The sequence below is a fragment of the Pinus tabuliformis genome, chromosome 1_2, assembly GCF_031772625.1.
Source record: "Pinus tabuliformis cultivar Carrire ecotype Pingquan chromosome 1_2, CPIR1, whole genome shotgun sequence".
NCBI classification, from domain to species: domain Eukaryota; kingdom Viridiplantae; phylum Streptophyta; class Pinopsida; order Pinales; family Pinaceae; genus Pinus; species Pinus tabuliformis.
In genome coordinates this window covers 388,139,761-388,165,894 of record NC_142298.1, presented here as the reverse complement: position 1 = coordinate 388,165,894, position 26,134 = coordinate 388,139,761, and the positions used below count along the sequence as shown (strand labels likewise).

At 35.6% G+C, this 26,134-nt stretch overlaps 1 protein-coding gene across 1 annotated transcript in view; it reads left to right on the top strand.

The window, feature by feature from the left end:
- Window positions 1–25,618, top strand: part of LOC149206001 (immune-associated nucleotide-binding protein 9-like) — a 107,192-nt gene extending 81,574 nt beyond the window's left edge. The window contains exon 5 of the mRNA XM_089395248.1: window positions 25,143–25,618. Within this exon, the coding sequence (XP_089251374.1) occupies window positions 25,143–25,385 (243 nt within the window). The 3' untranslated portion in view covers window positions 25,386–25,618. The remainder of the gene's footprint in view (window positions 1–25,142) is intronic.
- Window positions 25,619–26,134: the final 516 nt, after the last annotated feature.

Here is a 26,134-nt window from a genome sequence, read left to right as displayed (position 1 = left end):
TCCATTTTCGAACTCTTCTTTACAAAAATTGTGTTAGTATTTTTTGATGATATACTAATCTATAGCAAGTCCTCAAAGGATCATGTTCCACATGTTGACAAGGTGCTCAAACTATTGGAGGAGAAACAATTATATGGAAAAACCTCCAAATGTTTCTTAGGAGTATAGGAGGTGGAATATCTAGGTTATATTGTATGTCATGAGGGTTTCAAGGTAGACCCTAACAAAATTAAAGCCATTAAGGAATGGAAAATTACCACAACCATAAAGCATCTTCGAGGATTTCTCGGGTTGATATGGTATTATCACAAGTTTGTTAATAATTATGGGAGAATAGAAACAACTCTAACAACATTATTGAATAAAGATGCATTTTCTTAGATACCAGAAGTAACTAAGGCCTTTGAACGTCTTAAAGAGGAAATGTGCCAAGCGCTTGTCTTAGTTATGCCAAAATTCACAAAAGCCTTTATTGCGGAATGTGATTCCTGAGGAAATGGAATTTGTGTTGTTTTAATGGAAGAAGGAAAACCCATTATTTTGAAATTTGTTCAATCAAAGGAAAGTATTTACACAAACCTATTTATTAGAATGAGATGTCGCAATACTACATGCACTAACGAAATGGTGAGCTTAACTAATGGGAAGACGCTTCAAGGTAAAAACATATCATGATGGTCTTTAATACTTTTTGGAACAAATATTATCTTCAGAAGAGTCAGCAAAAATGGGTCACAAAGATGGTGGGTTATGACTTTGAAATCCAAAAGGGAAGCAAAATGTTGTTGCAAATGCACTCTCAAGAAAGGATGAGGATGTATAAGAATTCATTTGTGTCATTTCTATTATCAAACCATGTTGGATAACTGAAGCAAGGGATGAATGGAAGAATGATGAAGAATTGTGCACACTCATTCAAACGTTGCAGCAATATCCCAGTACATCTGCTACATTTAGCTAGAAAATTGATTTATTATGTTACAAAGATCACTTATATCTTTGTTAGAATTCCCAACTCAAACAAAATATTCTTTTGAAATCGTAAACCTCTCACTTAGGAGGGCACTCAATATTTTAAAAAACTTACCATAGGGTCAAGAAGGAATTTTTTTTGGATGGACATAAATATGATATTCAAAAGTTTGTGGCAGAATGTTTGGTTCGCCAACAAAATAAAGTGGAGACAATTAAGAACTTGGGTTTTTTACAAACTTTATCCATTCCAAGTCAACATTGGGAGGAGGTTTCAATGGATTTTATCACAGGTTTACCCAATTCCAAAGGAAAGAGTGTCATCATGGTGATAGTTGATAGACTTATCAAGTATGAACATTTTTGTGATTATCTCATCCATTTAAAGCTAGTAAATTTTTTACTGCATTTATGGAAACAATTCAAAGGATGCATGGAAACCCAAATATTATTGTAAGCGATAAAGATCCCATTTTCACTGGAAAGTTTTGGACGAAATTATTTCCTTGTCTTGGTACTCAATTAGCTCATAGCTCATCTTATCATCCTCAATCTAATGGGAAAACTGAGATAGTGAATAAATGTTTGGAATGATATATTTGTTTCTTTGTATCTGATAAACAAAAAAAATTGGTAAAGTGGTTAACTCTAGTTCAATGGTGGTATAAAACTTCCCTCCATACTACAGCAAAAACATGGGGGCTTCATTCAATGAACCTCCGACATAGCACGTGCGTTCATGGCATACTAAACAATACCCTTAATTTGACTACATCTTGGAAAATACCATTAAAAATCACATTGTTTAACCCCCTACCAATACAAACCCAATACACCTTCTCAATTTAAAAAACCCCTACTTTCACTAGATATTGTAGGTATCCATTTCTTCATTAAGATTTTTTATTCCCCTTTATATTTTTCATTAACTTTCAGATCCATTTTTTATACCTGCCAATATAAAAACCATTTACCCCTTATTATATGCTCAATCTATTATGTCGTTTTTTACTCTATATATATCCCCCAATATGAATGCACGTGGTATGGTATTGCTCCCCCAGTGAAGGCCCTGTGAGCAAAAATGACCCCATTTATGACACTTTATGGATATCATCCACCGTCCATCACATCATCTTTATGAGAAAATTGTAAGGTTGAAGTAGTGGAAGATAACATCGAGCATCAATAACAAGTTCTCCAACTCTGAAAGGATATCCTCACTTTGGCATAGAATCGAATGAAACAATAGGAAGATTACCATCGTAGCAAAAGAAGTTTTGATGCAGACGATTGGGTATTTTTATGACTACAACCATACAAACAAATTTACCTCAAGCAACCTAAGAAGGATGATAAATTATCACCAAAGTAGTATGTTCCTTACAAGGTATTGCAAAATATTGGTACTATGGCATAAAAATTGGAGCTTCTTGCATCTTCCCGAGTGCACCCAGTTTTCCATGTTTCATGCTTAAAGAAGGTTATAGGTGACAAGCTCCTAGTTCAAACAATATTTCCAGAACTTGATGAGGAAGGAAAAATCATATTGGAACCTAAAGCACTCATCGAAACAAGAACCCAACAACTAAAAAATCAATAAATTTGAGAGTATATCATCAAATGGAAGAACTTACCCACTGAATATTCCACATGGGAGGATCAAAATTTTATATAGAAGCATCCAAAACTACTCAAGCATTAAGGATAACACTTTTTCAAAGGAGAGGGGCATGTTAGGTCCCTATAATACTAGTGTAGCTCCTCATAGTTATTGTTAGTGTAACCCCATTATTGGTATTGTTGTACCCATGTAGCCCCCTTATTATTATTATTGTGCCCCATAGAAGCCCAATTGTTATTGTTGTGTCATTAGGTTATTATTGTTATCTAGGATCTGATTATGTTGTGGCCCCTTAGACTCCTCTATATAGAAAGGAGGTCTTGTCATTTGTATCATCCAAGAATTTTTCATTTATGTAATGTATAGCAAGTTGCCCCCTCAAAGAGGCTAATTTTTAAGTTGCTGATCCATCTTTTCATGTATTTTGTGAGTTGGTTCCATAATGCTATCTCCACGTATGACCTAAGGTACACAAATATATAACTTTATTCTCAAATACATATTTTAACTCAGCCTTCCAAAGATCAAACATATTTTAAATTCTCAAACAATTCCAAATACCACTAAGAGATGAGTAGACTAATGATTGTTAACCACACAACAAAATTTCTTTCAGTGTAGACTCACCCAAAGAATAAGTGCCTACTTTATTTAAACATGAATCTTACATAAAAAATTGCCCCATAATAATGCTTCATTTCTTCCAACATTAATTATAATGGGAAAATACTATTAGAGAAACCACTCTTAGAAAATCAAATATTAGAGGGAAAACCTCAAGAAATCACTAGTCAAACCAACACCTATAGGTTGTAAGACGCCCTATAAGTATAAATTTTCTAATAAATGAAATAAGCAGGCCTTAGAATTGGATGCCACTGACATAAGTTTAAGAGCTAGACTAAATTGATGATGTTTATCAAAAATTGAGTAGAAATTATGAGAGTCATGTAGAAAAAGGGGGTTCCCATAACTCCACTCCCATTCATGTCAAATGTGTTCTATCTGAACAACTCCTTTTGTTGGATGAGGCCAATTACATGCATCATGGTGGGTTTATCAACAAGGAAAGGAGTGTAATTAGAAGTAAGAGATTTCTATTCCTTCAAAGAGCTATTATTAGCATCCCATAAACTATACCAGTATAAAATCATATTTTTGTTCAACAAATGAGCTTGTGAGCAAGGAATGTATGTGATATACATACCCTAAAAATTCCACTTTAAAATTAGCTTTCAAACCAAATCATACCCAACAAAATTGCTCAACAAATCCCACCTCACCAAATTGCACATTTTTGTCTAAGTGGCTCATATAACCATGAAAATATAATTTCCAACGATACAAAAAGGTTGGGGTACTAAAACAACATAAGATAATCCAAAATTTTCCCAAATATTTCTAAGATGATGTGTAATGTGTAACCTATGTTTGAAAAATAATATCCATGTGGTACATCCCTATAAGTATTTCCACATCGATTTAGCTACAAAAATGCTCCCATAACTTTCCACATCAATAAAACCATGAATACCATCATCCTTAATAAAATCAAGCATCCCATGTCATCAACGACAATATCTCAACTCCAACATGTTTAACCCACAAATATGACTATAATATTTGATTTGTCATGTGAAGGTGATCTCTATTAGGTAACCAATAATATAGTTAATATATATGGGAGTCTTGGAGTAACTCACCTACCCTAACCAAATTTCGAACAAATGGGAAGCATTTATTATGCTAGTAGAGGCACTTGCATTGCAAAAATTGCAAACACTAATCTAACATGGAAACTAGAGAAAGGTCCATACCAAAATAAATTCCAAGATATATTAATATAACTTCTAGATCTACAAAATTACATGTTTGGGGAATCCAACATTGACTATCGCAAAACCCACCAACAAATAACTAGTTTTGTGATCACTAGCAATTTCCCCAAAGGCCTCACCAGAAAAGAAAAAAAAAGTGGGGAAGAAAAAATATCTAGCACCATCCACTGTAATCCTAGTCAACATAAGAAAAAGTAATTTAATCATCTACAAAATGGTTGTCCACCATTTTTGGACATCAAGAAAAAGAAAAAACTCCGTTTTTGTTCCCACATGTGAGTAGCTTCCGACAACCAGCCTAAGGAATCTTATACCAACACATAAGGATACGATAATAAGAGATACCCTTATTGAATAGATAGATGAAAAAGAATATGGGGATACATGGATTTATTCATTAACACAAAGATTGAGGCATATGGAATGATCCAAAATAGATCATTATATATTTTTTCATCTATTTATTTACTTTCTAGGTGGAAAAGTTGGAGGAATTAGTTTGTAGGGCCTAATTTATGGGTATATACCATTTTCAAGATTGGGATTTGGAATCCTCCATTAATAGTTTGAGGCATCAAATGGAATGTTTTTAGGCCAAAATTTTGTGAGCATATCTTAAAACCTCTTAATTTTACTATACACATTACAAGCTTTCCAATAATGTGATAGTAAGCTCAACTACAATACTAATACCACAATTACGCCTCCCATAAGTTAACCTACCTTATCAATAACCATGTCACCAACTTGATGCTACATCAAACCAATTTATCACACACATGGGGCTCATTTGATTTAATTCTTAAGGAGGCTTACCATCTAAGTTTGGATGTGTAAGTCTTTAAGTCATATTTTTATGTAAAAGGTAACTTACTAAATACCTAAATGGTGGGGTAAAATCTAATTAAATTTGACTTTGTAAAAAAGACACATTGTAAGAAGGTAATAAGAAGAGAGCGAAGGTTGGGAAGGTGTTGATACCTCGAAAATCACTGCAACAACATCGGGGAAAACCACCCAGTCCGGACCTTAAAGGCATCTCCTTTTCCATTTGGTGTGGTGGCTCCGACTGGAAATAATGGGACCGGTTTCCCAATTGTTTGTAGATGGGATGGATAAGTGGTTGATTCTCTAATATCTAATGATAATGGATGGATGATTTAATCTATAAATTAAAATTATAAACAACTAATCTATCCCGGGGAGTTTCTGCTTTAGTGTAACTTTTGATGATCTTTATCTACAAACAGGCATATAGATGACTCTATTGGTAAACAAAGAAATTTATTCATATGATAATTACTTAGTTCAAGTAGTTGAACTAAGTAATAATTTAAAACATTATTACACTATTTTCATATATCATTGACATAAATATGATTGAAAGAATAACACTCCTTAAACATTCAATAGTGATAAGCATAAGGATTGTTGTTAAAACACATATATATATCCAATGATAGCAAGATTAAATAAATGTCGATTCACATTAAAGAATGAATCAAGAGCATAGAAAATAGTACCATATGTTATTTGGATCACTCTTAATATCAATCGCATTCAAATTCCTTCTTCTAACTTAGAAACACTTCCACCATAAAGCAATAGTGCACATATCATCAAAGCTTTCTTCGTTAAAATTCAGAATACTGGCCCAATCTTCATAAAATATATCAAAAGTACAATAGTGTAACTTACTGATTTGAGTTTATACAAAAACTGAGGACCCTTTCCAAATACATGAAAGGGTCTATAAATACTATCTAAGCTAACTAATTATGAAATAAAAATGCTACTAGGTGGTATAACTAAATCATGAAAATCCCCTCAAAATAGGCCTATTTGTAGTCGGCAGTATAATTCACTATTTCAAATGATCTTCCTTTGGCTTGAGCTGGCAGATAGCAAGCATTGGTTGCAATTCTGGAGGGTGACTCAGACGAGAATGTAGCTGGGCTGAATATGTGGCATCATGAATTTTGGGAATCATGTAACCGATCGCATCGGTTAAACATTTGAGTGCTGCCCTTTGACTGTATGGCTTAACTAGGAAAAACCAAAAGGTATCCCAAGTTAAACTTTGGATGCTACCGATTAATCTCCCATTCTTCTCCAATTCTTGATTGCATATTTGTTCTAATGCTTTGACTGATGGCAATTTACTTGGAGTGCACTGTGAAATCAAGTTAGACAAATAAAGAGTATCATTGATTAACTCAATTAAATTACTGGTTGTTGATCTACATCTTGAAGTGTCCCTTTCTGCTTTCATCAATTGTGTCTGCCATTCTAGGAAAAGAATCTCTTTGTGTGACTCTAGAATTTTAGGCAGATTTGCGGCTTGTCCTTCGCTGGTCTCTTGCCAAGCAAGAAAATTGGTTAAAGTTTCATCGGCCTGTTCCAAATCTTGCCTGGCATCGACTGATTTGTCAATCATTGATGAAGCAATCTCACATAGGGGCTCAACAAGGGAAATATTATGACATAACAATTTTAGCTGTGTAATCAATGCTTTATTAATCTAGAGAGCTTCGGACCTGAAATCTGCTGGTTGAGGAAGACCTTTTGTTGGCATTATGATTCAGGTGTTGTCCTTGATGGCAACCCATTCAGGTGGTAGATCACTATTTTTGATGATCAGCTCTCTATTTTTAAGAACGACGTAGGCAATCTGTTCAGAAAGTGCGTCCCCGCAAGTATACCATGCAGAACCCGCGTCCAGGGACGCAGGCCAGCCGTTTAGGGGGTGCGTCCACCCAGTGCACACATTTCAAGACAGAGAAAAGCACGTGGGGGTTTCTTGTGTGGTATCTAGCCGACGGTTTTGTGTTTCTATGATGTCGGCTCGTGGTATTGTTCCATGTTTTGGGGAGGAGCTTGCCTATATAAAGCAAAGGAGTTCATTTGGATTGGGCATGGTCTTTGGTTGAATATCTTTTGGTGAGATCTAGTCCAGATCTATGAGGGCGAATCTTCTAATGGACTGTGATCTCTATGGCGCATGATCAGATCTGCAGATCTGACTGTTTGGGTTAGTTCTGAAGTCTTCATATCTTTTATATCTGAAGGGACGCAGGTTCAGTGAAGAGAAAGTGCGCCGAGACGCAGTACAGTAAGGGCTCAGGTGCGTCTCTGAAGCGAAAGACGCGGCGTGATAGTATTATTGGATGCGTCTCTGAAGCAAAAGACGCGGCGCGATAGTATTGTTGGGTGCGCCGGTACGCAGAGCAGTTTAAAGGAACAGTGCGTTGGCATGCAGAGCAGCAGAAGGTAAACTGCGTCCAGTCGCAGGCCACAGAAAGAAAAATTGCGTCCCTGTCTTAGGTTGATCTGTTGACTGTATTTTTCTGTTCATAAGGTGTTCTGGGTTAGTTCTGTGATTACTGTTCTGATAACTGTAGTGGACTATAACTGTTGTATACTTGTTGATCATTTGATTCTTCATGAAAAGAAGTAGGGGGTTGTAGCTCCCTTCCAGGAGAGACTGGAAAACGAGAGAGAGTTGTAGCTCTCTGCAGGTTGCAGCCTGCGTACTGGTAAAGGACTGCACCAGTACAAAATCATTGTAAAAGAATTTCTAAATTGAAAGAAGATAGAGACATATTGCAGCAGGTGGTTTTCTCCCACATTGGGTTTCCACCTTACATCTTGTGTTCTTTGGTGTGACTGTCTATTTTCTTTGTTCATGCTCATTATTTTATGGTACTGATATGCAAGAATAATTCAAAAGATCAAATAAGGAAGATTTGTTAAAATTGCTAGATAATACTGATTCACCCCCCCTCTCAGTATTATTTCCAACAATTGGTATCAGAGCAGGTCCTTCAGAAAAGCTTGATCGCTTGAAGGTAGATCGTTCATCATGAGCAACTACGAGAGAGAAGCATCAATCAGGCCACCGGTTTTTGATGGGACAAACTTCAATTATTGGAAGGTAAGAGTTACTGCATATCTTCAATCTCTTGGCACAGAAGTTTGGGACATTGTAGAAACAGCCTATGCTTTTCCTTCAGCTACTCCTACAGATCCAGCTGAGAAAAAGAAGTATGAAACAAATGCAAAAGCAGTCAGTACTCTATTAGGAAGTATATCCCAAACAGAATTCATGAAGGTAATGCACTTCAAATCAGCAAAAGAAATATGGGACAAAATGATCACAAGCTATGAAGGAGATGAACAGGTAAAACAAGCTAAACTTCAAACTCTCAGGATTCAATATGAGACTCTCAAGATGTATAATGATGAAAGTGTGGCAAATTATTTTCTTCGGGTAGATGAGATTGTTAATTGTATGAAAAATTTGGGTGAAGAAATAAAAGAGTCTATAGTAGTTCAAAAGATTCTAAGATCATTATCCCCCAAGTTTGAATCTAAAGTATCTGCAATAGAAGAAAAATAAAATCTCCGTGTTCTCACTATGTCTCAGCTACATGGAATTCTAACTGCTTATGAAATGAGAAAGGGAGGTCCATCAGACAGAAGGGAGGCTGCTTTTAAGGCATCAGGCAAAGAAGATCACTATGAAGCAAGCCATGTTCCAGAAGAAGAGGAAGAAGAATCAAATTTTGTCAGAAATCTTCAAAGGGGTTCTGGAAGGTTCAGAGGTAAGCTACCTTTCAAATGCTTTGCTTGTGGAAGAGTAGGTCATTATGCTGCAAAATGTCCTTATAAGGATAAAGGAAAGGAACGAGCTAGATGGAACAAGAAACAAAGTGCAAATAAGAAAAGCTACTACACCCATGAAGATAGTGATGGCTTATCAAACAGTGATGAAGATGAACAAGGTAATAAATATAGGTTGTTAATGGCATTTGAAGATGATGATTATGAGGATGTTGTAGATGTGGATAACCTTTATGATGAAATTACTAGACTCAAGAGATGTATAGAAGAAAAGAACATGATCATTGATACTCTACAATTTCAAATTGATGAAAAGGAAAAACATCTTGAAAAATTAGAAGGTGAAATTGTTGGTCTTAGAAAAGAAATTGAGAAAAAAAAAGCTATTAATCTCAAGTTTGTCAAAGGATCTGAAACTTTGGATGAGATTATCAGTGTGCAGCGGTCTCCACTAAATAAGACAGGTCTGGGCTATAATGGAGAAACTTCTCAAGCATCCACTTCAAAAAGTTATCTTGATGCAGCAAGAAGAAATGAGCAAAAGCACAATGAAGATCATCAGGTAAAGCAGGGACAAATTTCAAACAGAAACTATTAGGGACAATCCAGCTTAAGAATGAACAAAAGCCACAACCAGCCACAGATAAAATCTTCTCAGTTTGGTTCAAGAATAGATGAAAATAGAAATTACAATCAGTTGGCTGGTAGATTCAATAATCGCAGAAGCTTCTTCAATGGACAATGCTTTTCTTGCCATAACTTTGGTCACAAAGCAGCTCAATGTGTTTCGTATAAAACAATTATGACTAGGGAAGCTCAAAAACAAAGAAGTATGACAGGGATTACAAAGAGGACCTATAACAACTTTTCGGCTCTTGAAAATGAAGTTGAATGTTCTATTTGCAATAATTTTGGTCATGAAGATTTTGAATGCAGAAGCAGGTTTCAGGAAAGAAAGGAACAAGAGCGGAAAAAGGAACAAGCCTCAGGCACCAAAACATGGAGAATAAAGGAACCTCAAACAGAAAGATGTGGGATAGCATTTTATGCAGAAGGACAAGAAAATCTATGGTACATTGACAGTGGATGTTCGAAGCATATGACAAGTGATAAAGAAAAACTTGAGTCTTATTCTATTTTAGAAAAGGGAAAGAAAGTCTCTTTTGGAAATGATACTCCTGCAACTATAAAAGGAAAAGGTATTGCTCCTTTAAAAGAAGATGTTAAGGCTGGAAATGTTTTGTATGTTGATGGATTGAAGCATAATCTACTAAGTGTTAGCTAGATGTGTGATCAAAGAACCGAGGTTATATTCAGATCAAATGGATGTCTTGTTCGTGATCTTGATACAGGTAAAACAGTTCTCAAAGGGAAAAGAACTCCAAATAATCTATACATATTTGAAGAAGGACAACAACAATGCTATCTAAGCAAGGATGAAGAGCACTGGTTATGGCATCGAAGGTTGGGACATCTAAGCTTCTCACAAATAAGGAAAGCATGCAAATATCAGGCAGTTCGCGATCTTCCAGATATCAAAATTCCTGACAACACCATATGCAGATCATGTCAGTTTGGAAAACAAACCAGGACTAACTTTCCAGAGAAAGAAGGATCAGCTAGCATGCCTCTTGAGCTAGTACATACAGATGTATGTGGACCATTCAGGAAAAGAACACCTAGAGGAGAGGAATACTTGATATTATTTATTGACGATTTCTCCAGGTTTGTTTGGTTAGGACTTATGAAGCACAAAGATGAAGCATTCGAAAAATTCAAATCCTTCAAAGCCTTGGTTGAAAATGAATCAGGTCACAAAATTAAGTGCCTCAGATCCGACAGAGGTGGGGAATTTACTTCAAATGAATTTTTCGATTTCTGTGATGAACATGGGATAAGGAGAGAATTCTCTACAGCTAGAACTCCTCAGCAAAATGGAGTAGTTGAAAGAATGAACAGAACAATCCAACAAATGGCTCGTGCTATGCTTGATGAATCAGGAACTCCCGCAACTTTCTGGGGTGAAGCTGCACATGCTGCGGTTATTATTCTCAACAAGACAAATGTTCGGGTGAACAGCACTCAAACTCCTCATGAGCTCTGGAGTGGTAAAACTCCTTCGGTAAAGCACTTCAAAATCTTTGGGAGCAAATGCTATATCAAGAATACTGAGGAGCAGCTTGGAAAACTTGATCCTAGAGCAGATGAAGGCATTCTTCTTGGCTATTCTCCACATAGCAAAGCATACAAATGCTACAATAAAAGACTTGGCAGAATTGTTGACAGCATTGATGTAGTGGTTGATGAGAAGGGATACATTCCTAGGCAAATACATCGTGAAGACATCGAAGAAGATGAAAGCTACCCTCAAAGACAGAATGATGAAGAAGAAGAACCTCAAGAAGAATCTCAAGAAGAACCTCACGAAGAAGCAGAAGAACGAACAAGAATAGAAGAAAAGACTCCATCCAGATATGTTCAGAAGAACCATCCAGAATCTCAGATCATGGGACAGAAAGAAGCAGGTATACAAACTAGAAGAACAGTTGCAGAAGCTTCAAGCTATTTGGCATTACTCTCCTCTACTGAACCACAAAATGTGAAAGAGGCATGCAAAGATGAATGTTGGGTGAAAGCAATGGATGAAGAACTTGAGCAAATCGAAAAGAACAACACTTGGGAGCTGGTTCCTAGACCAAAGGATAAGAATGTTAACGGAACAAAATGGGTCTTCAAAAATAAATTGAATGAAAATGGAGAAGTAATTAGAAACAAAGCCAGACTTGTTTGTAAAGGGTATGCGCAACAAGAAGGAATAGACTTTGAAGAAACTTTTGCTCCTGTTGCAAGACTTGAGGCCATCCGAATGTTCCTTGCTCTCTCAAGTTTTCAAAACTTCAAAGTATTTCAAATGGATGTGAAATCAGCCTTTCTGAATGGAGACTTGGATGAAGAAGTGTACATTGAACAGCCAGATGGGTTCATTCTTGGAAATGATCCAAATCTTGTATGCCGATTAAAAAAGGCTCTCTATGGTCTCAAACAAGCTCCAAGGGCTTGGTACTACCGGTTGGACAAATATCTTCATCAACAAGGTTTTTCAAAAGGTTCAGCAGATAGCAATCTGTATATAAAAGTTGAAAATGACAAATTGCTAATACTTGTTGTGTATGTAGATGACATTATTTTTGGCAGCAATGAAGAAGCTATGAGTCAAAGCTTTGCCTCGGTCATGCAGAAAGAATTTGAAATGTCCTTGCTAGGAGAACTGACATACTTCCTTGGTTTGCAAATCCAACAAAAGGAAGGAGGAATCCTTTTATCTCAAACCAAGTATCTCAAGCAGATTTTGAAGAAATATGGCATGGAAGATGCAAAACCAGTATGTACACCCATGGTCACAGGATGTAGTCTCAGTGCAAATGATGAATCTGCAGCAGTACATCAACCAACCTACAGATCTATGATTGGAAGTTTACTATATTTGACAGGTACCCGACCAGACATCATGCATGCAGTTGGAATAGTTGGAAGATTTCAGGCAAATTCGAAGGAGACTCATCTTCAGGCAGTGAAGAGAATTTTCAAATATCTTCAAGGGACTCAAAATTATGGCTTATGGTATCCTAGAGATACAGATCTCACTCTTCATGCTTATACAGATGCAGATTGGGCCGGAAGCGTGGATGACAGGAAAAGCACAAGTGGTGGTGCGTTCTTTATGGGTTCCAGACTGGTATCTTGGTTCAGCAAGAAACAGAGTTCAATTGCCTTGTCTACAGCTGAAGCGGAATATGTTGCTGCTGCATCTTGTTGCACCCAACTCCTTTGGATGATGCAGACTTTGTAAGATTATCAAATCACTTGTACACCTCCAATCCCTATCTTATGTGACAACACAAGTGCAATCAGCATCTCAAAGAATCCGGTTATGCATTCAAAAACCAAGCACATACCAATCAAGTACCATTTTCTCCGGGAACAAGTACTTGAACAGAAGGTCAAGTTGGAGTATGTTCCTTCTAAGGAACAAGTTGCTGATATTTTCACCAAACCGTTGCCCAGGGACACTTTTGAATACCTCAGGCAAAAGCTGGGGATTGTTGATGCATCATCTTATTGCTGAACATCTTCTTATTGGTGGTATAGGCTCAGGGGGAGCACATAATACATTGTTGGCATTATGAAGAAGGAGATCTTGGAAATAGCTGCAATATGTCTCTATCTCTTTCATGGTGGATTTCTGGTTATTTGCAGATCTGGAGGAGCATGAGCGTAGGGGGAGCATACCCTTTGCCCTTGATGTCAAAGGGGGAGAATTAAGCTGAAGATCATAAGGTTTCCATCAAGTCCAAAGGGGGAGATTGTTGGCATTATGATTCAGGTGTTGTCCTTGATGGCAACCCATTCAGGTGGTAGATCACTATTTTTGATGATCAGCTCTCTATTTTTAAGAAGGACGCAGGCAATCTGTTCAGAAAGTGCGTCCCCGCAGGTATACCATGCAGAACCCACGTCCAGGGACGCAGGCCAGCCGTTCAGGGGGTGCGTCCACCCAGTGCACACATTTCAAGACAGAGAAAAGCACGTGGGGGTTTCTTGTGTGGTATCTAGCCGACGGTTTTGTGTTTCTATGACGTCGGCTCATGGTATTGTTCCATGTTTTGGGGAGGAGCTTGCCTATATAAAGCAAAGGAGTTCATTTGGATTGGGCATGGTCTTTGGTTGAATATCTTTTGGTGAGATCTAGTCCAGATCTATGAGGGTGAATCTTCTAATGGACTGTGATCTCTATGGCGCATGATCAGATCTGCAGATCTGACTGTTTGGGTTAGTTCTGAAGTCTTCATATCTTTTATATCTGAAGGGACGCAGGTTCAGTGAAGGGAAAGTGCGCCGAGACGCAGTACAGTAAGGGCTCAGGTGCGTCTCTGAAGCGAAAAACGCGGCGTGATAGTATTATTGGATGCGTCTCTGAAGCAAAAGACGCGGCGCGATAGTATTGTTGGGTGCGCCGGTACGCAGAGCAGTTTAAAGGAACAGTGCGTCGGCACGCAGAGCAGCAGAAGGTAAACTGCGTCCAGTCGCAGGCCACAGAAAGAAAAATTGCGTCCCTGTCTTAAGTTGATCTGTTGACTGTATTTTTCTGTTCATAAGGTGTTCTGGGTTAGTTCTGTGATTACTGTTCTGATAACTGTAGTGGACTGTAACTGTTGTATACTTGTTGATCATTTGATTCTTCATGAAAAGAAGTAGGGGGTTATAGCTCCCTTCCAGGAGAGACTGGAAAACGAGAGAGAGTTGTAGCTCTCTGCAGGTTGCAGCCTGCGTACTGGTAAAGGACTGCACCAGTACACAATCATTGTAAAAGAATTTCTAAATTGAAAGAAGATAGAGACATATTGCAGCAGGTGGTTTTCTCCCACATTGGGTTTCCACCTTACATCTTGTGTTCTTTGGTGTGACTGTCTATTTTCTTTGTTCATGCTCATTATTTTATGGTACTGATATGCAAGAATAATTCAAAAGATCAAATAAGGAAGATTTGTTAAAATTGCTAGATAATACTGATTCACCCCCCCTCTCAGTATTATTTCCAACACCTTTGAATTTTTCTACCTGTTGTGATAGTTGATCGATTTGCTCATCTTTTGTCTTACTCATTTGTTCATTCATTGTCTTCAGCTTGGCTAATGCTGCGGATAATTCTTTTTGTTTCTGCGCTGCGCTCTGATCTATCCTCTGCTTCTCTTTGATCAATTGTTCAATTAATTGATTTTTTATTTGCTGTTGTTCTGCTAGCTGTTGTACTAACTGTTCTATTCTTTGCTGTCTCTCGGATAGCTGTGACTATAAGGAAACAATTGTTTGGTCCTTTTCTTTGAGTAAATTTCTTACTTCCGATGCTTTATCCATAGTAGCTGCCAAGAAAGATCTAGCATACTGAGAAAGTTTTGTGAGGTCTTTGGAAGGATTGAATTCTTCTTTCCATACCACATTAGCCATCTCTGTTTGTATAGGTAAAAGGGAATATTGATCAATTCTTCTCCTTTTCCTCTATCTTTTCACTACAGCGCTATGTTTGGGACTATAAAAGACATCTAATGGTGGTATTTCTTCTATCTGCAAAACAATATGATCGGATGGATCCTTAGGAATTATTTCTACATCTTCGCTAGTGGGTAGGCCGCTGGTTCCTTCAATTGAAACCGTACTTGACGCTGTTTTATGACCAACTGTTACTTGAGGTGTGTTGAAACCTTGTGAACTTTCAGGATTGCTTATGATGGAATCAAATTGTTGCCATTCTTTAAGGAGTTTGGGATCAATCTGAGTATCTAGATCAATATGTTCACTATCTTGTTTCTTTTCCTTATCCTATTTTGGCTCTTTTCCTTTCTCGGGAATGTTCTCCATAGCAGGAGGTTTGTTAACAATTTGTTGTTCAGGATCGCTTGACCGGATTGTTGGGGTGGTAGCTAATGAGTCCAGAGGCAGAGTTTGCAACCTCTGTTCTCTGATCCTATTGAATTCTATCAGCCCTTCATCTTTATATCTCATTTTGGCCAAATATTTTACCTGAGATAATGATTCTCCTGAGGAAAACAAGTCATCAAATTCATCTTCTTGATGATCAAACTTTGTAAGTTTGGCTTGTTCAAGCACATTATAAGCAACTTTCCTTGGATCATATTCCATATTGGGAATGGTTGCAAGATTGAGCATGTTTATCTTTTCTGCCTCCTTTTCTGCATGTTTGTAATCATGGAGAGTATAAACACCGCATCTCAAAGGAAATGTAGGCCATACCTACTTTTTAGAAGTTCTAAGAGTTTTAGATGTTCCTGCGGTTGTTATCTGGTATGCCAATTCCCGAGCTAACAGCTTATCGGGTACATACAAAGGAAGGACATGAGGCCTTGTAAGGTTACCAAAAAGCCTTATATCTGTGAACTTGTCTTCTCTGAACCAATTTCCTACAGTAGTCAAATCAATTCCTGCTTCCTCGGAAATATTTGGGGCAGGTTTATCAAAAATAGCATAGTAGATAGGCAACATGAAACCGTTACAGATTTGGTACAAATGATCTTTATAGCGAGCCTTCCATAACATGTGATGATAAATGTGGATTGGCATAGGGTCCTGGGGGGTCCATCTCCACCCAAGTAATGTATATTCAGAATTAAAGCAAAGAGTATCCATAATACAATCACTGTAATAGAAAGGGGGAATAGTCTTGGTGGTTATGCGTGTATTTGATCTAAATTCAAGAATCGCAGTGGCTAATTTATCGGACAATATGTTTTCCCAATCCATCACTTCACTATTAACTACCGCTTCCATTAAAGGAACCATTTCAAAAGTGAACTTTGCACAATCATGCAACCCCCAAATTCTACACGTCATTGCCCAGGCATAACAGTAAGGAGAGGACAACGAGTCTACAGAGTACTTACCTGATGATTCATGTTTGTGCCTTGCAGGATTTTGTCTCCACTGCCTAATTGGGGCCGATTCAGTCTCATTCTCCTCTGCGAACTTTTCAAGAAAGGCTTTGTTGTATTTTTTTTTTGGTTCGGGCAAGTGATACATCTTCCTTAAGTCATCAAGCTGAAATGAGCCAAATCAATTGTGTGAAATTTTCTGTCTAAAACTAGAATTTGTTCTACCACCCATCTCACTACATCAGTATATGGAAGAATTTTCTCACGTGCTATTATCCTGTGCAAATCTGAATCAGCTAAATCTTTAAGGGTAGCTTCTGATTTACTAGTTGAATCTGCAGTAGCTTTTCCCGATACTTCCTCAGGCTCCTCTGCTTCAATTAAATTTTAGATGTTTTGCCAACTTGTATTTCCAAGGCCGAGACATGTAGTGTCTGAGATTAAATCCTTTTTACTTGGTCCTGGATCATTGGTTGACTGCATTGTTGCTATAGGAGCCGCTACTACTACGGATTTCTTAGATTTCTTTTCCATTTGTTTCAAATTCATTATTTCGGTAGAGTTTTGCACAGGGAATGAAACCAACGTGAAATAGAGAATAGCCAATATAAACCAATATGAAATTATATCAATTGGCGTATAATAAAGGATTATGGTGAAACTGCAGCAGATAGAATCTAAAGGAAAATCTCGTCATAACTGGTTCATTAATTGGTCATTTAACCTGTCAATCATGGTAAAGGAGTTCATGAATACCCATTATATCATTTATATGATGAATGATCCATTCAAGCGTGGCTCAGATTCTTCGGTGGATAATCGCAATCAGAGATTGGTAATGTGAATGAAAAGGCTTTAAAATTAATCCAAAATATCTTCCGATCTTCGATAGGTGATATAATGCATACAAGGCTTTTAAATACGTTTTCAAGATGTGCGCCTTAATTTGATGCATCACAATCGGGGATGGATTCAGGTCATATTACTTATGCCATTGCAACATTGCCGATTGCCGATGGCGATACGCTTATTGCATCGGAGGATTTGAATGTGTCATAATTCATGTATTGGGTTGTTACGGCCGACTGCCGATGGCGATACACTTTATTGCATCGGAGAAATGAGGGAGGCGTTTCTTTATGCTATGTGTTTTGCCTTGTCCCAATATCCGATAACGATTTGCTTTTCAGATCGGAGTGAGTCAATGGGTCTTCTTTATATGTTTTCCTTATCATTGCGATATGCGATCTTGCGATTGCTTTATCGCAATAACAAAGAACTTTATATTTATTTAAAAGGCCGACTTTATTTCAAAAAGGTTTATTAAATATATCACTTCCATTGAACCTTTTAATGAGGGTTTTTCTAATGATGGGTTAATACCAATTTATTCAGATGTCTAAGTTTAGAAGGGACCCATTTCATATTATGAGTTTTATGTAAAAAATTTATGAAATGGGGGGTTGTTGTAGAGCACAACAGAAGGATAGGTCATAAAAATTTTCTCATTGCATGCAATGGTTTTTCTTAATCAAATCCTTCTTCTCTAACTATCTCTCTCTCTCTTGTCATATTTTTTTATGTATTCCATTATTTAATTTTTAATAATTTTCTTATTATTAGTTTCATGGAATATTTATGTGTTTTCTCTCATCCTATGTTGGAATTCAATCCGTCTAGATATTTGTTACAAGATCTACATAATTGGTATCAAAGTAGGTTACCCACTCTATTGGAACCAGGGTTTGAATAATATTTTTCTTATAAAGCTTTGCAGCGATCTCCAACATTGTTTTGGAACATTTGGAGTCAATTTGCTAGAACATACATTATAAGTTTCACCATCAACTGATAATAATTATAGGGTTATCTACCCCTAGATATTCATTCAACACTATAGGAACACCTTTATTGATTCACGACATTCATTGGTTTGGAACAAAAGATTCCATGATCTCTATAACAAACCATGTTTCTTACAAACCATTGGCATCCTTTTTGGCCCTCTGCACTTCATGTTCTCACATTCACAATTATTACAAATATATACAACCATGACATAACTTAAAAAATTACTTATTCTACATCTAGAAGCTTTGGTTACCCCATTCCAACCATTTATTAGATTTCCAATAGTGGCATGGATGCCTGGAAGCACAACACTGAATGGAATGTAGTGGAGAAATCTTTAGCAAACTTCATGTAGCTTCCACAACCTCCACAGAGAATTTCAGAGGATGCATGACAAGTCATTTTAAATTATTTTCCATTAGCCCAAATGGGGTTTTTACGCACTTTTATTTCAATTTCTCATTCATATATATCCATGATTGAAGTTATACATGTTTGTAAAGTAGCGTGTTTGCTTGAACATTTAGTTTAAGGATGATTTTATCACACCAAATATCTCCAATACCTCAATTGGGTCTTCAATAGAATTTGATTTCATCACTTGTAGCAAAAGTTATCAACAAAGTTCAAGTGAGAAGTCCGTTGCCAAAAATTCAATGAAAAAAATGAAGGTTATGGATAATCCACAAACTCATGGTTATGGGTAGACCACAGAAAACCCTTCTCCAAGCTTTCTATTTCCAACTTGGCTATGGGTCATCCAACAACCCATGGTTATGGGTTATCCACATAAAACCATTCTCTTCATTGGCATGTGGCACATTGTAATCATGATGGTTATGGGTAATCTAGAAACCAATGGTTATGGGTGAACCACACAAACCATTCTCTTCATTTGCTCATAACATATTGTAATCATTATTGTACATTAAACATAATGGGGTTACTCCTTTTTTAAGATGGATAAATTATGAGGACAATTATTTTATAAAGGGGGGATCAAACCAAAACATTGGGAGCTTCATAAATATGTAACTCACAATGTGAAAACCTAATTAAGGTTGACTCCATCAATAAGAAAGCTTATAAGAAGGAAATACAAAGAGAGTGAAGGTCAGGAAGGAGAGGTCCCAGAATTATCCTCATTGCATGTAATGGTTTTTCTTAATGAGATCCTTCTCACCCAATTCTCTCTCTCTCTCTCTCTCTCTCTCTCTCTCTCCCCCATTTTTCATATTTTTGTGATATATTTAGTTGCATTTCTCCCCTTTCATATTTTTGTGATGTATTTAGTTGCATTTATATCAATGTTCTTACGATTGGTTTCATGATCTCTCTCTCTCTCTCTCTCTCTCTCTCTCTCTCTCTCTCTCTCTCTCTCTCACCTTTCATATTTTTTTGATGTATTTAGTTGTATTTATATCAATGTTCTTACGATTAGTTCCATGGTCTCTCTCTCTCTCTCTTCTCATATTTTTGGATGTATTTAGTTGCATTTATATCAATGTTATTATGATTGGTTTCATGCTCTCTCTCTCTCTCTCTCTCTCTCTCTCTCTCTCTCTCTCTCTCTCTCTCTCACATATTTTTGTGATGTATTTAGTTGCATTTCTCCCCTTTCATATTTTTGTGATGTATTTAGTTGCATTTATATCAATGTTCTTACAATTGGTTTCATGGTAGATATGTATTTTTTCTCTCCTCCTCTCCCTACATTCAAGCTTTCTAATTCATTTCCCCCAAGATTTTTATCACAATTACATGTCAATATTCAAGAATATTCTAAAGGATCCAAAACACCGACACTAATTCAATGTTCAGGGATGCAAAAATCATAAACTTAACCATATATGACTATTAATATATGTTAAATAAGTGGCTACTAGTGATATAAGGGATTCCTTTCATTTAGTATTGTGATTGTTCCATAATTTGGTAGAGCATATATCAATGGGATGTTGAAGAATAATAGACGAGGTAGAATATTTTGTAGTAGTCATTCTATCCAAAGTGTCCATGGAAACTCAATAGTGAGTGCCCCTTTCTTTGTACTTACAATTCGTAATTAAGAATAATAGAGTATGACACACGCCTCCACTTCTATCTATGGTTTCTCTCATATTAGGTCTTCCATGTCACATATTGTGCTCATTCATTTCTATGGTATTCTCATTTTCTTATTTCTCTCTTTTTAGATTTAATTATTTCCATAATTTTTAGGACTACACTTTTAGGGATAAATATGAGATTTAAAGTAATATATTGCATAATAAAATATTTTCATAATATTTTAATATTTTTTGTAATGGATTTTTCCAGTGGAATGTACATGGAACTTTACATATTAGATTGGTATTAGAGCACACATTTTGGGGGGTTTTGTGGGAATTTGTTGCATCCAATAATTGGCTTCAGAAGAAAATTTCAAAACCCTAGCCATAATAGATTGTATTAATTGCAACAACCCTCAAGATGAGGCATATGAGAGATTTTTTAATTTCGATGAAAAAGTTGGTAGATTTGTCAAAATATGGGCTTAGCCATGTATGAACTAGTGAGCAAGTATGTACCTTTTACAAAATTCAGTGGCTCTAACTTAAAATTTGGACTCGATAAGAAAATGTGATATAATGAAGACCCTAAAAATCGACTGAGAAAAGAGTGCAATAAAGAGTAACAACATTCTAGTTCCATCGCTTCTTCTCATTATTTATTTAAAATGGAAGCAAAAGTGAACATCAAGTTCTCTCAAGGTGAGATTGATTTTACCAAGTTGAACCATTAGGTGAAAGTGTTAAAAATTTATCTTATTGTCCATAACATAAAATAAGTGTAAAATATTTTATTTTCCTAAATCAAACTAGAGGGATATGCCCTAACATTATGGGAAAGACACATATAGATACTTAGGCTAGAGAATGATCCACTAGTAACTAAATTTTATGTGTTTAAAACCCTTACCAAGTCTCATTTGTACTTTATTAGTTATGTAGAGGACCTCTAGATTCATTGGTATCACTTTAGGAAAAGGGAAGGAAACAGTGTGGAAGCGTGAGCCACCAGGTGAAAAATTAGTGATTACATTGGGTATATCTCCAAAGTGCCTAGATGCACTCCTAAAGTATTCAAAGGTATACATATCCATTCATAGAATAAAGTGATGCTATGAGAACCTAGGAAGGTTGATGAGGTTAATGTGAAAACATAGGACATAGAGAATATAGGTAAAAAAAAAAAGTAAAACTAAGTGGTTCCAAATAGAAAGGCCATCAATATGCTTCCAAGGATGGAAAGAAGAAGTGGAAAGGAATTGAAAATAATAAAATAGACAGTACATAAATACAAGGATGAAAACAACCATTCCAACCATTTTAATATTGATTATAACATTAGAGTTAAGTATTGCAAGCTATATGTAGAAATAAATCCAAAGGATTTTAAGGAGGAAAATATAACAACTTTCTAGCCATGGACTTAGGAAAATTAGTGGATAGTAGCTCATATGTGGATGAAAATATTGTCAAAATATAGTGTAGAAGGAGGTGGACTTGAGTATCCTTCATCATAAGGAAGAGTAGGATATGACTTAACTCTTCCATCTTACGATATAGGTCAAGAAGAAAAAGGTGCATGATCTATTTGGTTCCAATTCATGCATACACCCCATACAAAAAAATAAATTAAAAAATAATGGATTGCAATTTCATGATCACCCTATCCCATATCCATTAGGATGGGTAAATAAGGATGTACAAATCAAGGCCTCTAAATAATGATTTTTTTTTTTGTTTGTTATAAGTGCATAATATATTGATGAAGTGGAGATAGATGTAGTACTAATTTATGTCTATGGTGTAGTGTTTTGGTTCTCCTAAATTTATATGAGGGTTGAAATCTTTATGAGGAGAGAAAAAAATGATCACCTATACCAAGATGGAATAATTTTGTCATTAATACACACAAAGGTATACCAAAAGTATTTTGCGTGAGGGTTAGCCAAGTGAAGAGATTGATCATTTCTTGTAGGATGTTTGTGATTTATTTCTTAAGAGAGAAAAAAGTTGCTAAAAAATCAAGAAAAGTAAAGGAATCTCTCCTAGTATGTTTTAAATAGGAGTTAATTGGAATAGTTGTTATGGACACACAAAGAAGTTCTTTAGAAGAATTAAGGGTTACCACCTAAGAGTGATGTGGAGCATGAAACACATTTTCTGCCTAACTCCCTAGTGCCAAATATTGGGTTTACAAAAAATACATCATAGAAGTAGATGAACTATAGAATTAATACTACCAATTCCTACAATACAAGCTAATTTGACCAAACACCTCACCTTGTGTGCCATCTATCATCATGGTACCCAAGAAGCATGTAACTTAGGAAATGTGTATCAACTACATAATTTTGAGCAAGGCCACTCTCAAGATTCAGTGTCTTCCACCAAGGATTGAATATTCGTTAAATCCATTGTGACTTGCCAAATACTTCACCAAGTTAGATCTAAAATCAAGGTACCAATATGTATGAGTTAAAGAAGAAACCTTGAAGAATACCTTTAAGACAAGGAAATTCCTATATGAATGGATAATAATGTCTTTCATTTTATGTAATGCACTACTACATTCACACATTTGATGAATGATGGATTATGTCTGTTTTTAGATCCATTATGATAGTGTATGTAGATGATATATTGGTCTATAAATTTACTTAGGATGAGAAGATCTCACATCTCATGTAGGTATTAGAGAATTCGAAAAATCATAAATTGCTAGATAACATTAAGACATGTGAGTTTGGTTAGCAAAAATTTGTGTTTTAAATATATGATTTTTGTGAAGGAATTCAAGATTGATCTCATGATTATGGAGGTAATTGTCGCATAGTTAGTTCTTACAAATGACATTGAGGTTAGGAAATTTATTGTCACAATATAGTACCTACAAAATTTTATAGCACCCATTCTAGCTATAGTTATGCTACTTCATGCCATTGTAGATAGTAGTAAGAGTTTTTAGTAGGAAATAATTAGTAGAGAGCTTCCAATGAGGTGAAATTGAGGATCCATCCAGCACTAGTTCTTTCACTACATAATTTTTAGAAGCCTTTCAAAGTGAAGAATGATATAGGTTGATATGTTATGGTAATGATACTTTTGCAAGGACAAAAGTAAATGTGATATCATTTTGAAATGTTTCATGGTGCAGTCCTAAACTACACCATGTATGATAATCAAATCTACAACCTAGTTCAAGTTTTCAAGAAGTGAAAGCATTATCTAATGGAAAATGAAACCATTATTCACATTTATCACTAGCCACTATAGTATTTCATGCCCAAAGCAAGATTCAACAAACCAACAAATAAAAGTGGAAGTGGTTTATGTATAAATTTCATCCTCTGATGAAATACAAGAAGAGAAATATTGACATGTTTGCAAACATGCTTTCAAGGCCACCCATATACAAGATTATAGATTTGGGAAGTCATATTCACTTGCATCCTTTTATTGATGATGTATAAATGGAAAACATGGGAAATTTCAAGGATGGAAAATTATCTTGAAGTTTAAAAACATTGGCGAATCTCACTAGTCCCTAATATGAAAACTATAAAATGTTTATTGATATATTTGTAAAATTATTAAAATTTATAATGATTTTATATATAGTCTCTATATAATGTTGGTGATTTTTAAGGTAAAATTAGTTTATATTGTAAAACTTGGGCGAACTATTTTTATAAAAAATGGAAATTGGTGAATCATTTTTATGGAAAAATCATTCAAAATTAGCCCACCTACAAATATTAGCCCCTAAAATTTTCCATGATGGAAAATAGAGATTATAAAGAAGTGTTTCAATAGATATAGGGCTAAATATAAATAAACAAAGGTGATGGTAAGGATTACTTTCATCTCTATAATGGGTTGCTCTACAAGCTAAACAAACATGTGTTCCTATAGGTGAAAAAATGTAGCTTATTGGAGAGGCTAACACATCCAAGGTTGTAGGAGTTTTTGTTGTTGGAAAGATAGTTTCCAATTCATATAGGTATGTGTATTTGCCTATGATTCAACAAGATGTATCTCAATTTATTATCGGATGCATACTATGTTATACTTAAAAGTCTAGTAATAGAAATCAAGGTTGATGCCATCCCTTGCAAAATGGAAGATGCACATTCTTATACCTCATTAAAGTCTCATTCACGGAAAAAAGGAATAAAAATTGTTGCTTAAAAAGGTCTAGTTGCACTTTGGGATAGCAAGTACCATCTCAAATAGGGAGACCATATTTCTAAATGACTTTTAGACTGTGCTTTGGAAGAAGTTAGACACCAATTTGAAGAAATCTACAACTTTCCATATGCAAATTAATAACTAAAAAATTGGTACATATTTTGACGGTATAAGATAAAACACATTAAAAGATATAGGATGAAAATTTTTGTATGTAAATATCTCATGCTCAAATATTCTAAGTGTATTGACCTCGCAAAAGATGGTGTCCATGGAGTTCTTTTGGTGCTTTCCCTTAAAAATCGATTCACTAAATTTTGTTTGTTGCACCTTACCGGAGTTCTAAGCAGATATTTTGATTGGGGACTCTTGATATTTTACGGTTGAATTAGGATAACTTGTGCCCAGGGATAAAGATTGGTTTAGATTTTTCATAAATGGCAAGTTTGATTAAACTGTATCCCTAAAATTTGTGTTAAAGTCGTTTCCTGAAATTAACTCTGCCTTTTCTGGCCATATTTTCATCACCCGCGGCCTTTGGTTTGATCAGATAGAGGAGAAATTGCGTATATCCGCAAAAATGTATGAAGACCAGTTGGCAGCCGAAAAGAGGGCACGTGAACGGGTTGAGAAAGAATCAAGTGAAAAAATCAGTGAGCTTAATCAGAAATTGCGGAACCTGCCTCAGCCGGCTCCTCCTCCTCAAATCATTTATGTGCCGCCGCCGGCTCCTCCTCCTCGTCGTGAACGGGTTGAGAAAAAATCAAGTGAAGGCTCTTGTGGGATTATGTAACGTGAATAACTTTGTTTCTAAAACATACAACTATGGTCCAAAGGATTTCGACGTCTTGTAGGTACCTATTTTCAGTGGATTAAAATGATGATTTTAAAATCATTACTTTTAAAGCCAATCCTTTCTCCTTTGAGATTGGAATCTCATTATGCATCGGGCTTGAATTTTATAATTATGTTGAACCTTACGACTATCACTATACCACAATTTTATTTCATATATACTTTTATGTTACTGTATTAAATTTTGTAATTAATGTCTATGACTTCATATTAACTTGTTTTAATTTAATGGTGAATTGTATTTTGAAATTATAGATTATTTGCAGAAAATATAGTGTCCAAGATATATCATGGAAATTTCAAAATATTATCGTGGTTTTGATTTGAAAATTTTATAAAACAGTTATCGATATTAGATAATCATTTATTTTATTTTGTTTTTGGTATATATGAATTTCGAGTACTTTTCTTTAAATGTGCTAACTATTATTTTGTTCAAAAAAAATTATGGATTAATTTCTTATATGAAATAATCAAACTTATTTACTCCTTTTTTTTAACATGAGTGAGTTCTATGAAATAATCAAACTTATTTATTCTTCTTTTTTTTTTTAAGATAAGTGAGTTCTAAGTATAATCCTTAAAATATGTTATGACTAGTAGACTTCCATAATGAAAAGTAATAGATAATTTGTAAAATATATATATTTTTTTCTTGATATCAAAATATGTAAAATATTTTTGTGA